Genomic DNA, 13,938 nt, shown 5'->3' with positions numbered 1-13,938 from the left:
GGGTAATAGGTGCGGCTTTTGTGTTCGCAAGGTGAAACAAGTAATAACAGCGTTAACTTTGATGAGAAACAACACCTCCCAAAGAATCGGACCATCATTATTAGTTGCCATGCTACAACGTAGGTATATCTCGTATTATACGCTGCGAGTTCACGTTCAACTTTTCTATCTCTGTACGTTTTCGCCATTGATAAAAATAACCCCCCCCCCCCCCCCCCCCCCCCCACCCAATACCTTTGCCCCGCATCCGAATTCACTAGTTCACTGATTTCGAAAGATGTCACGTCGACGTCTTATTCCCATTTAATATCCTAAGACTGAATTTCCTCCGAGGCTTGCGACCTGCATAATACGGATGTAGGTACGTAAAACAAACTTGTGCACGTGTGTGTACCTATGCATACTCGTATATCACGATTGCAATGCGTGCAGTCTAATGCAATGGTTCGTACACCTCATACATAACATACTCGTCCATGCATCGTATAAGATGCATATAACACGGGTTTATATAAATACATGCATACGGACATGTGTATATGCATATGTATACACACACACACACACACACATATATGCGATGGTGCGGGGGTGTATCGGAAACGTTAGGCGTGTGTGTGTGTGTGTGGGAGAGGCCGAGGCGGCGGGGGTGTTTCCCCAGTGGCTGGGAAGCAGGAGCCTGCGCGTTTCGAGGGGAGGATTTCGGTTTTTAATGCTGGGTGTGGTAGTGGGGGTCCTGCTACCAGAGTACGAAGAGCGCGGCGTGAACCTCGCCAACCCTCGCCCCGCAGCCGAGGGGCCAGTGACTTTCGTGGCATTGTAACACGTGCGCGGAGAAACAGCCCTTATAATACGATTATCTCGGTGTTTATCGCGGCGATATCGCGACAGAGCTTTTTTCCACTTTCGCGGGAACGCCTAAGACCCTTGTTGTCGTTGTTGTCGTTGCTTTTTTCATTTTTATTTTCTCTTTTTTCATACCGTTACGCATCCCCAAAACTGTTGTCGCACGTGATTTTCACCCTCTCCGTCCTTGTGTAGAATCAAATTTGACGGAGAGATAGTTAATAAATATGAAAAACCCGTCAACGATATAACAATAATAATAATAATCACAACTGCAAAATCGCAAACGAGAAGAATAGAACGTTAGGTATGAACTGGTCCGAAAATCGGCTGGAGCAAAGACACTCCGGGTGACAACGATTGCTGAGGAAAGTGTAAGCGCGGTTCGGTTAACGTCTTGGTGAAAAACGAGAAGAATATTATCGGAGCAACGTTAGGACGATTGATTATTGTGCGATGTTCGAGGCTGGTGACGAACGCGAGTGAGTGACGGTTTACCGATGAAATTCTGACGACGAGGTGGAATTCGTTCGAAAGTTGTTACACATTTTTCGAAAAAATATACGAGCGATGGCTGACCCTCCTAAACGCGTAACAACCCGATATTGGTGTATTAATGTTGTATGAACAAGGCATATAATATTGAGGAAAGTGAAGAGGATTTGAAAAGTGGTACAAAGTTTTCACTCTGGTATTCGGAATTCTTCCGTCAGTTTTCACCGGTCTGATTAAAATCTGTAGTGCTCTGAAATAATAACGCTCTGAAAGATTAAACCTACTTATCGTTAGCGATTTCCCTGGCGCGTCACTTCGCGTCCGCAGCCCAGCCCTGCGGCTGTAAATAGCGGTAGCCTTTAAGGTCGGTGAATAAAATTTTGAAGTAATAAAAAATAGCTCGAAGCTGTCGAAGCAGAGGTGGGTTAGACGATGAGATTAGGAGGAGGCAAGCGGACCGGATATAGCGGTCTGTGAAATTCGATTTTTTTCCCCCTTCTATCTTTCTGTTCCACCTACTATGATATCTTCCGATCCTCCGCTGCAGTGAGCTGTAACCCGAGGGTGCCGTGTATCTGACATAGTCGAATCGTTTTGCGGAAACCCCGCTAGTCGAATCGTATTAAAAATCATTTGGTCGAGAAATGCAAACATAGGTTTCTTATAGAATTTATTATAATATTTAATCCAGTTATAAGAGACGTACGAGTATAGGGCGTTATATAGGTGTGCGTACATATATATATTCGTAACGTACTGGCTGGGCACAGACCTAAGGCTTACTGAATGTTAGAACCTAAGCTATGCCGTTGGAGGCCATAATCCACTTATGCTGTGAACGCTTAGCGGTGTACTAACCATTCGACCAAGTTCCTTTGCTGGATTCTTTTCACCGTCATCATGACAAGAAAGAAACTATCCGTCTTCGGAATAAATCCAAACTGTCGTTGGAATTAGTGGTAGTAATTGCGAGCTGTTGGTGCGATGTGATTATTTTTACGATAATTTACCCCGTTATTTTTCGTTTTTCGTTGATTACGCGTGAATCTGAGGTATGATTATCATTTGTCATTTCGCGAAACGAAACGAGAGACTCGATTAACAGATCACGTATATTATAAACTAACTAAACGCACGTGGAATCCGCTAATAAATATATAGCTAAATGCTAGTATCCATTCGCGTTACACAGGGAGACCCTTGTCGCCTTGCCCACGAGGGAATCCAGTTCGGTAACGTAAGTGGTTTTTAAGGAGCCGTGTTATACCGCCGGACGGTCCGCACTTCGGGGATTTCCGGGGAAAAGTTTGCCGACTTATCTCACCGTTTCTGAAGGCTTACGCCGTGGATGGAGTTTTGAAATCTCCTGGGAAGCGGCCATTATAGTGCGGGAAATGACAGAGTATTGGCTTAGCCGGTTCGGATCGCATGCAAGCCCTGATAACACCCTCAACTCGAGCGGAAACGCCGCTTCTTGCTAACAACTATCGCACGTAAAAAGGATCTCTTTAGTTTTCCGCATCGAAGGATCCTATTAAGGGGAAGAATTCGAGCGGACCGAGGGAGTTTCCCGATCCCATCATTACACAGACGGCACCTCGCGGCCTCGAAGAGACCAAAACCAACCGCTGCTCTCGCCGAGGTCTCGAGATCACCGAGGAGCTGGGAACCCCCGGAGAAAATGTCCCACGTAACGCACAACGGGCGATCCCAGCCCACCAAAGCCAGACGGGAGGAGACATGAAACTGTCGGTATCGGCGTATCGAGCTCAGGCCAGTGCTCACAAGAAGATTCTGTGCAGTTATCAGCACCAGCTGAGCTACGGCGCCACCAGCCAGGCCGGGGGCCCTCGCACTCCGTCCGACCCCGCAGCGGGCCTGAATTTCAAGGTATGTGCCCCCCTGATCACGTACAGTAAAATCCGAAAATGCCCGAACCTTCCGGCTAACTTGTTCTCGGTCCGAAAAAAAAATGCGAGTTCGATTCTGTACGAATTATGCGACAGTGACTGGCGAAGCAGCCGAGGTGATGAAAACCATTGATGCATTGTCGCGTGAATCGTACGGAACCGAAGTTGCATTTCGTTTCGGACCGAAAATAAGTCGGCCGAAAGGTTAATACATTTATGCATTTTACTGTACCAGTTGCGGCCATATTGACCGCTTGTAATTTAGAGGTTATGGCCAGAAATGGTACAGTCACGGTCCAATTCCGTTCCCCATTACTACGACCCCGTTCCCCCGGTCCTCGCTTTTGTTCCGGCCATCATTCTCAGACCGGCCCGCGTGAACTCGAATGGATTGCAATTTGCAACACCACCTACCGCTTTTCACGTTATAATTATGTAAACCGGGGTTCGAAATGACGCCATGCTGGATTACCGGGAAGGGTTGCGGGCAGGTAATTCCCCCGAGTCTCGGTCTCGATGAGAAGTTTAACGATCAGTGACTCACTGTAATTCCTCCACTCTCTTCGAGCACCGTCGAGAAGCCGTCTCTTTGTGCCTCATCGCTCGTGCCGCAAAGAGTTTTACACCTGCGAAGCTTCGACTCGGCAAATTTCTTCAATCACCGGTCACGGGGTGCGCAGAACGTGGTCAAACGGGAAATTTATACGAAGTTCAAAAGCCAATTCCCCTCCATAATTCCCCGTGCCGACTTGCTCGTATTCGTCGAGTGCCATTAGTCAAACCCTCCGAATCAGAGGCTCTCCGAGACACGTGGCATCGCACGAGACGACACTTGTCCCCTCAACGATCCGCAGGGAAACCAGTTAGTTCGCACGCTTTATACCCTCTTCCGGTTTTCTCGTCAATATAAGCGTACATGACCCTACCTCGTTCGATTCCGCGATAAACACCCATTACTTGTGATTCGGGGTAGAAGGTGTACGTATACTTTACGGACGAGGCTGCAGGGTGTCTCCTCGAGCTGCTGTGAATAATATTTCACCCTCCTCTCCCTCCCTACCTCCTCCGTTTCGCGAATTGAATTCCGGTGAAATACAGACGAATATCTTTAAACGTAACGGGATTACGTCCATAACCCTCGGTTAAACCTTATACAGAAATGATATGTAAGCGCAGGCGCGACCGAAGGGAATGTCCAGCGAAGAGAAGAGATTTTAGGGGGCGTTGATTAAAACGCGAGATGTAATCGTACTGCACACACTCACTTCCTTCAACACGGTTTTCAATTCAGGGCTAATTTTTATCTCGTCTCACGCACCTCGGTCACCTCGAAAGACTTTCGCGGTTTCTCCCTCAAAATACGATGCAAATCTTTCCAGTTCCTATTCGAAAAATTCCCGAAGGTCTCTCTCTCTTTCTCTCTCTTGCGGATTCAAAGGATATACCAACTACGTATACTTGTACCGTCTAAAATCTTAATCAAAATCTTAATAAAAATCTTAATCAGAAAGAGCCTGTCCGATCGTCTTCGCATCCCTGGAGACCGTTTCTGCCTCCTCTTATAGGCGTGAAAGAGTTGAAAATCGATCCGCGGTCATCCTTCTTTGACGCTTTGCGCGATGGCAGAATCTTACGACCGTATACCTATACCCGTGTTAGTTTACAGCCAAGTCTCTGTACCTGACACAGATATCAATTCCTTCCCTCATACTGTTCACCATCGTCCGGACAATCGAGGGATTTGATACCCTCCGATGACTTCAGCTCGCCATCACCGCGAGTACGTGCCGCGGGCACCGGTTCTAGTTTAACGATCGGACGGTTAAGGTGTAATAATTTTCAACTCACTTCTCATTTGGGTTGGTCATTTATATTGTACATTTGCAGTTTCTGTCCCAGTTTCACTTCAACGCAAGCCGTCAACGTGCTATTTGTGCAGCTGTGCAGCGCATACATAATCAGGCATAAAATTATCAGGGATAAAAATTTTAATTATGCATGCTAAAATCCGTCAGGTTTTTATCCCGAATTACGCTAATTAATATGCTTTCTTAAGTATACAAGGCAAGGACGTTTCGTTAGCCGGGCATTAACGGGTACTGAGAAGTAGCTCTGCCAGCTCCCGGGCGCTGATTACCGAATATAAATGTTTTTGGTTCGGTTAAGGTTACTGCGTAAACGGGCCTAATTCTACAGCTGGGTAACCGAGGGCATTCCGTTCGAGAATCGAATCAGCAGCCCTGCGAATGCCCGTCACGACTCAAACCTCAATTTAGATACAGCCAGCCCCTGCGATCTCGTCTGCCGATATAGTGAGAAAATTTACAATGAACGAAGTTTAATTGCAATCTCTGCGTGGGGTTTAATGGAACGAGAGTGGGAATTAAGTGGAAATTGCACGGGAAAACGAAAGACACACGGTGTTTGTGGGCGGTGCTTTGAGGCGTCCGTTAGTTAGTTGGTACGCATTATACGTGGCTCGGGGTAAAATCTAGATGTGGGAAACCGGGAGTTTTCCGTGAAACTTGAGGCTCAACGTCGGTAGATAGGCGACCGAAGTTATGCTTTGTGCCGCTAGGTATTTTTAATGTCTCTTTGGTTGAGTTAAGAGTTTTACAGAAAACTTTCGGTCTGTCTATGCGCGGATCGATCAATTATCTGTTAATTTTTTGTGCAATTTTGACGTCTTGTGGTATGTGCCAAGATGCAAAAATCTTGCAAGTTTCAGACCTCTGGTTTTTACGGTTTAGGCGTTAGTATTCAATTGTGAAAAAATTAATTTTCGTATTCGAATTTTCATCATATCCTTACAGGAGTAAAAACCAATGATCCGAGATGTTTTTTTTTTATAGTCTGATGTTTCCAACCGTAAAATCCCTGATTGGCTAGATCCCTCAGCGAAATATTTTTATTTCGTTTACATTGATTTGAACTATATTTCGGCGGAAATGTAAATTAAGTGAAAATATTTAGCTGAGACAAATCAAACATGTAACTTAACGAAATCAATCCTAGCTCGCACCATATGATTCCATTTCCAGTACCTTCTAAGAAAGTTGTACTTTCGCGCAAAAAATTGCGAGTCTTCGGACGATTGTTAAAAAATTGGAGAACATCGAAAGATAAGCTTCCTTTTGTACAAACGTATTTTTTACGGTTCCTGAGAATTTATCCTAAAACGATTACACGGCTGGAAAAATCAGACTATGTATTCTACATCGAATTGTATTATTGGATCGTATTCTTTTACCACCACGCGATAAGGATACGATAAAAATTCGAATATGAAAACCAATCTGTTCAAAGTTGAAAAACCGAACGATAAGAGCTGGAAGCCCTGAACGTAACAGAATTTTTGAATCTTATTACGTGTAACTGCGAGATGTGAAAATTGCAGAAAAATAGAAATTTGGTCCCCGGACCGTTTGAGAAGTAATCTGCGAGCCTGCCCGTAATGTGTAAGGTACACGCAGACACTACACATACATCGTGAATAGAAGCGAACATTGCGCAACCGTATAAAAGACAAAGTCTCTTCTCTCCTCGAAGAAAAGAATACTAGAGAGAGTCCGCGCTTCCAGCGTTTCACCACATGGCAACTCCCAGGGAAGATCAATATCCCCACCCGACGTATTTCTCTCTCGACTCGACTCGACTCGACTCTCTATACCTACCACTGTCCCTCTAGATGACGGCGATGCCGCCGGTCTTGGTATGTGTGCTACGACCACGTCGTCGGCTACGCGGAGCTATCCCGTCGCTCGTCCTCCGACCTCCGTCATCCCTTTTCCATCTCCGTCTTCCTTCCTCCCACACGCGCCCTTCCAGCCAGAGTCCTCGACGCCTCGTCGCCTCGATGCCTCATGGTCGCGTTCACCTTCGGCCCTCACGCAGCTCGGTCGCCTTCTTTTGCGCAGCTGAAATTTCAAATTCATTCGGTAATGTTACAGCGGTATGTACGCGGAAGAGAATTCTCAATAATCCCCCTCGCCTCCTAGTTTCCCTCCTTTTCCGTCTTCCCGATCTTCTCCCCTTTATCTTCAGATTTCTACCCCCCCCCCCCCCCCCCCCCCCGCCCAAAAAAAGGACGTTTCGTTCCTTATGTGTAGAAGTATACGCGCCGGATGAGGACGTCCTTTCACCGGACCTGGATATTCGATCTATATGCTCCGAGTGGCTTCTTATATAACGTTTCTCTGGGCTATCCTGTGACGCGAAAGGTCGAAAATGGAGAGTAGAGACATTTTTTATTTGCCGGTATTTCATGCGATATTTCTTACTGCAAATAATCCCGGTGCCGAAATTGACCGTAATCGGCCGGTGTGGACTACCGTCGAACAATTTGCGTGGTCTGTAATTAGTCTGTACTTGAAATTACAAATTTCGAAATCTACACGATACACAAGTTACATTATTACGTGGACAAGATCTGATCCTCGCATCAGAAACAGTCTATAATTGCAGACAAGAAGAGTAGCAGACCTCTGGACCACAGATTTTGCTGGAATCTCGGGGAGTGTTTGTTTGGTCCGAAATTAAGAGTGAAGAATGGTTGAATGGATGAAACTACACAACAGAAGCTTCCTATTTTTTGGGCAAAGAAACACCCGCAGATGTTCCAGCAGAATCCGTGAACCGGAAGTCTGATACTCTCCTCGTGAGTATAACGCCGTTATCGCGGTGATCTTGTTTAGCAGCTTATCGCAAAGTGAGGAGGATCGATAAATCCGTAATTATTGGCGATGGCCGCGACCGTCGAATTGCTCGGCTGGATTGTTCGAATTGCGCTCGAAGTTATTTTCTCTTTCCATAAGACTTTGCAGGAACGTCTTTCGCCTTATTTTCCATTTTCCGACGAGGGCGGGAACTTCCTTCCTATGGAAATTGTTACATTCAGGTGAAATTTTCTCCTCAAGAGTGAAATTTGATATTATTATTGGTCTCATGTTTTCCAAACATAAACATTGCTGCCTCGTCAATTTCACTTGAATCAGTTTGGGATCGTCATATAACCGCGTATGACGTGAATTTGACAACGAAAAACAAAATAAAGAAATTACTGTAACATTTCAGACGCGCGACCGGCTGCGACGGGATGGATTCCTACAGTTTGGAAGAAGTAGTTTTCAAGAAATAAGCTGCGAAGTTGAACTTGGCGCCACATACGAACTTTCGATCGTTTCTAATCTCCAAAAGTCGTGCTATAATTCATTAAAGACGAAAAATGTTGAAAAGATATTGAAGAAAGTGTTACATGGAACACACGCATCGTCGATTAATCTCACACAGGACCGCTGTATAAGGCAAATATACCAAATGCGAGGCAGATGACGGGCCAGGAAAAGCTCTTACCTAAGTAGCGTGTAACCAGAGTAAACAAAACTTGCAAAGACGGCTACGATGCGGATTCTTGCGTAACGTGAGGACATTGGCTGTCCGAATTAGCAAGGTACGGGGAGACAAAAATATCGCGGAATTCCCGTTTTATCTATTTGTCGATGAGCGTTAACTACCCTTGTAATTCGAGCTGCCGAGATCGCTTTACCGTGGCGAAGAACAAACGGTAAATAAATAAAGAGCTTTTCAAGTGATCCCACGTATAAAAGCAGTTTCACCCAAACTCGAAATCAGTTACGAGTTTTAACACCAAGATGCCTGCCGAGCCCCGAGTTCTTCGATTTTGCACGTATATTACGGTGAGCCAATCTAAAGACAATACTTAATCAGTCAAATTTTGTACGTCGTGATGACGGATTTTTATTTTTTATCATTATTTTTTTATTTTTTTTCAAACTCTGCCTTTGCGAATTACGTTTGATCGATGTATCTCATTGGCACCGATTTCACTTACTTGAAATTTATTCACACGCGATATAACCAAGTTACCGCAACCTCATTTGCTTATCCACGCGTAAGCTTCTTTTCCTTCGGGGAGAAATAAAGTACAGGAAAACATGAAAAAAACTTTACTTAAAGTAGGTTGAAAAAGTAGGGAAAAAAAAGCACGACCTACACCCCAGTGCTTTACAAAATAAGGGCGAAACCTTCGGATGAATATATGGCTTCAACATTTGTCACTTCTTGTCTCCCACACTTCGTCGGTATGCGGAATACTTTAAGCCGGAGGTATAGCGCTGATTTTATTTTATTAGGAATCATAAATTCTCAATGACTTCGTCGAAGAGAGTGCATAAATATTTCAGTAGGCTTTGAGCTTCCAAACTAGACGAAAGTTCTCCGGAATCCCTGTAGAAGTTTTCATGATTAACGAAGCTGGAATCACGTGCAAGTGGTAGCTTAAATAAACCGTTTCAAATATTTGAACTGTTATATATAAATAATTCCCCATCAAACAGCACAATTTTGGGGCAAAATTTACTTCGATATTTCCAAATTTCACTATTTCACAAATGTTGTCTTTGCCCCGAGAGAATTTCGCTAATTTAATTCGAATGTCAGTGTCGGTAATTTCGGAGATACGCGGGGTTGAGGATTCAAAAACAAAAAACGGCAAAACAGTCGCGCTCAGTGATCTTCAAATTCTCGTACCTCCGGACTTATTTATCGTACCATGTTTGGATAGGACTCGTGTTGCAGCTAATGAAATTGCCCTTCGGGACATGTATATGACTTTCAGTTGCCTCGCGATGAAACCGCTTTTTTATTGGTATAAATGTTCAAATAGTTTTTTTTTTTTTAACCATGATCTACGTAACGTAGCATCATGATAAAAATACCAGCGTGTTCTTTGCTCGATTTCCAACAGGTTCGAAGTAATGAGCGTTTAAGTATCACCGTGCGTTACTGATTGTCGGTTTTTTGATATTTTCGATCTCGTGTAACTTGCAGAGAACTGATCCTAAAATTGGAAAAAAAAAGTTAGGAAAATTATCTCGATACAAAGACAGTATTATCATTATTATTAGTATTTATTAATGTCCATGGCAATGTTTGACAAACTAAGATTTGCCTGTCTGAAACAAGTGCAACATTAGCAAAACCAAAGTTTGAAAGAGGAGAAGACTAAAAATATAACCGTAGAAAATAAAACATAACAAAAAAAACCTTAAACTAACTGAAACATCATGCTCAAGAATTTTGGTAAAAGTTTGGTAAAAGAAAATCCGTCCGTTTTGAGAGTGTGCGGTTTGACGTGGAATGACTCATGTACCTACCAGCAATTCGACTCCTCCAAAAATATATGTATACAAGTTGTGAGAATACACAAATACACACAGTTGGATAAAATCTCTTCGAACGCATAAAATATTCAACGACATTTTATTCAAGTAAGTTATCGTCGTACTCGATATAAGGCTCGTCGATGCTCTGTAATCCTGTATAAAAGCAACTACTTCCCGAGCTTGTATTGTAACTAGCTTTAGACCACTTCGCAAACCCGCATCGATGGAGACCCATGCGACAATCCCAGCGTTAAACCGCGATATCTGATTGTTTGTGGTTTGCGATATCGCTAAGCAATTATTGGGCTAAATTTGTCAGCCAAGTTTCTGCTTGTTTCGGAAATCGGTCACGCAGGGCTCTGGGTTCAAAATTAACACACCGGATGTGGGATTGGATTTTCCGTTTCTCTCCAACATGACCAAACGCGTTAGGTATACGTAAATATAATATAAACGAAGAAGAAATGATAATTAGTACCAATTCTGGAAGCAGTCTCTGTTGAGTTTTTTTCACATTTCTGTTATTTTGGTTGAAAGTTTTTCTACATCCGCAAAAATATCCGGCTCTCTCCTCTCTCGAAACAATTTTTTTTCCGGCGCATCGTTGCTTTTCGACAAAAAGAGAAGAAGAAAAAAAAAAAAAAAAAACTCGGTAAAATCGTACAATAAGAGAATTGCGTTTCTTTCATATCTGAATATTCTAAGATGTTATAGCTCACCTTGGTGAAGATTTCACGAATCATCTCATCGAATGTCAGATATATACGCGTTATGCAGACACGTTTTTTTTTTTTTTTTTTTTTTCTCTCGTTCAACCCACGGAATCGTGCTATACGATAAACGATTCTGTTACGAAGACGGTGTTTTCCAAGCACTGGAAAAACAACGGAGTACACGATTGCCACGCGCTTCGCAAATTTCCTGCACATTGGAATTCAGTATAGGTACTGTTCCTGTGATGAAAAGTAACACAAAGCCGCCGTAACTTAATTTGCGGGATATTCGCCTCTCAAAGGGAGATAAGAAACTGTATACTTTATACACGTTACATGTGTAAAAGACATACAATCCGGGATTATTTCAGGAAATAATAAGACGTTCCAAGTTTCAAGGGTCGTAGATGTAAGCATATCTTCTTTCGCTTGTTACACCTGTCAAGGAAATTTTTGTGCTCGCTGAGGCGATTCGCAATTTATATACATATATATATATAAAAAAAAGAAGAAATGAAAGTAAAGGAAACACCGGCAAGTAAATGGGAAAATATTGAAGAAACGTAGGAAAGAATTGAATAAACAAACAGATTAATTGCGAGAAATGCTTTTAAACTTTTGAGTCGAAGAGGTTTGCTGTGTTTGTTACCTACCTACCCGCCTACCTACAACGGTTTTATAGGTCTTTGTAAGCCATTAAAAAGCCTCGCACCGCAACTACACAATGCTATTTGACTCCTGGCGTAATAAAGCTCGGGAAGTACGTAGAGGTTCATGCTGTTATTACAGTACAGGTGAAACGGAAATGGGGCCAAAAATTACGAAGAGTTCGCGTTGCTCTTGCTCTCTTGGCATAAATTTTCTTTTCATAAAAATACAAGCAGTGATCCGGAATTATTTCACCTCGAATTTTTGTCAGATAGTGCAGCAGTGGATCGATTTGCACCCGTCTGAATTATCTTACACTTTCGAGTGCGAAAGTAAGAATACGTTCGCCATTGTGTCCGCCGGAATGCCATTATTCATTCACGCTCGGATTTCATGCAAACTGCTATTGTATGTCTGCGCGAAAAGAAAAGGGGGAAAAAAAATTCACCTCACATTTTATTTAGAGTCTTGGGGAAAAACTTTTGCAACAGATTTAAATTTGCCTATGAAAAGCTGCTGCAAGAATTACTCTAGGTGTATATGGGGATTCCATGCGAACCCAACCAACGTCTGACCTCACCATTTTTGATTTTCTTTAAAAAATTTTCCGTCATTGATCCAATTTTGAAGCAGTACCTTGAATTTTTACAGATTTTTAGCGTGACTGCTCAACTATTTACAAATATTTAGTGATTTTGAAACGGACCTGTTTTGACATTCTTGAAAAATTCACAGAAACTGTATTTTATATTTCAAACATTTCAAGATTTTACAGAAGAAATTCTAAACAAAATCAGAAATTGTGAGGGTCAGGCGTTGATCGGGTTCGCATGGAATTGCCCATATATGTGCAGGGCTTCTTTATAATTCGACTGGTGCAGCATTATTAACCGCAAGATTTTCAGTCTATGTTTCTGTGCACGATAATTTTACCGTCGCGTCAGTTATACAAAGTAGCTATAAAGAGAAAAAATAATAATAAATCCAAGTTTATTGACCCGTACAGAACGAATATATGTATGACTATTTCAACTTGGCAAAACGCCGGAAAAATATTCACGCCCCATGTGTTTACTAATTACAGTAATTATACCCCAAACGCCAGGCTTTCCTGGTGAATTTAGAGTTTCGCAAATCTAGGGACCCGCGAATTACCGTCGTGAAATGCGACGAGGCACCCTCGGAAATATGTACGTACCAATATATATATATATATATATATATATATATATATATATATATATATATATATATATATATTTACATGTAATGCTCCTACACTTTTGAGTAAATATTAAGTACGGCGATGCTGCAGTGTATAATAAACGTGTTTATATATTCAACCCTTTCGGACCCCAAAAATCTCGCTCGTGAGCCTGCCAAATGGTAGGTGTAACGTCGCCGTGTATTAGACTTGACTATTATTTCGCGATGCAGGTAGAACGTTATTTAATTTAATTTTTTTATCTCTTGTTTTCAACTCAACGTTGAATGCCAAAATGAGAGGTGAATTTCTGCATCACGTGCCATTCAAACAATGGAGCTGAGAGCTCCAGCGACGTACTGCACTTCAAGCCACTTGTAATATTTTCATCTTTCTATTGTACAGACACCCACCTTTCATACATTCGTGCAGGATGTACGGAGTGAAAGGATGTGGGAGTGATTGAGTTGAGCCTCGAGTGATTTTGTTAAATACCCTGAATACTTTGCGAGAGAGATAACGTTGAAGCCATTGAATAAAATTGTTTCAACGTTAATTTCAAACGGAAGAATGAACTGTCAGAGGTGCAAAATTGTGTTTCGAACAGAGGTTGAAGGTATAAAAGTTCAGCGTGTTTTTTATACTGGAATTCGAATAAACTGGGTAAAAATGGTATTTTGAAAATACGCTTGAAACCTGCGATATTCAATTAGCGTAGGTTAGCCTGAGGATGAAATTGCGTTTCCTCTTACCTTCGTACCCAAGGACCATAATCCTTGACCTAAATCGGAGCGATGCTTCAGAAGTCAAGGGTTTCGGGTCATTCGAACAGGTCGGAGCAGTCGGGATGAGAAAAAACATTTTCATCCGACGTACGAGAGATTTAGAGACAGTTTCTTCGGAAAAAAACCTTGGTAGGAATTCGTTTCGGTAACTTT

General features: G+C 42.6%; 1 protein-coding gene across 2 annotated transcripts in view; it reads left to right on the top strand.

Annotated features, from left to right (window-relative positions):
• LOC107219889 overlaps window positions 1–13,938 on the top strand; it is a 67,888-nt gene that overhangs the window by 10,752 nt on the left and 43,198 nt on the right. Inside the window, exon 3 of one of the 2 annotated variants that reach the window (XM_046734735.1) lies at window positions 2,534–3,231. In XM_046734735.1, the coding sequence (XP_046590691.1) occupies window positions 3,082–3,231 (150 nt within the window). In that variant the 5' untranslated portion in view covers window positions 2,534–3,081. Of the gene's footprint in view, window positions 1–2,533; window positions 3,232–13,938 lie in introns of those variants that run through there. The other variant, XM_046734736.1, reaches the window with a different exon arrangement.

The sequence above is a fragment of the Neodiprion lecontei genome, chromosome 3 (genome assembly GCF_021901455.1).
Source record: "Neodiprion lecontei isolate iyNeoLeco1 chromosome 3, iyNeoLeco1.1, whole genome shotgun sequence".
Lineage (NCBI taxonomy): Eukaryota > Metazoa > Arthropoda > Insecta > Hymenoptera > Diprionidae > Neodiprion > Neodiprion lecontei.
This window is presented reverse-complemented; position numbering and strand designations above follow the sequence as displayed.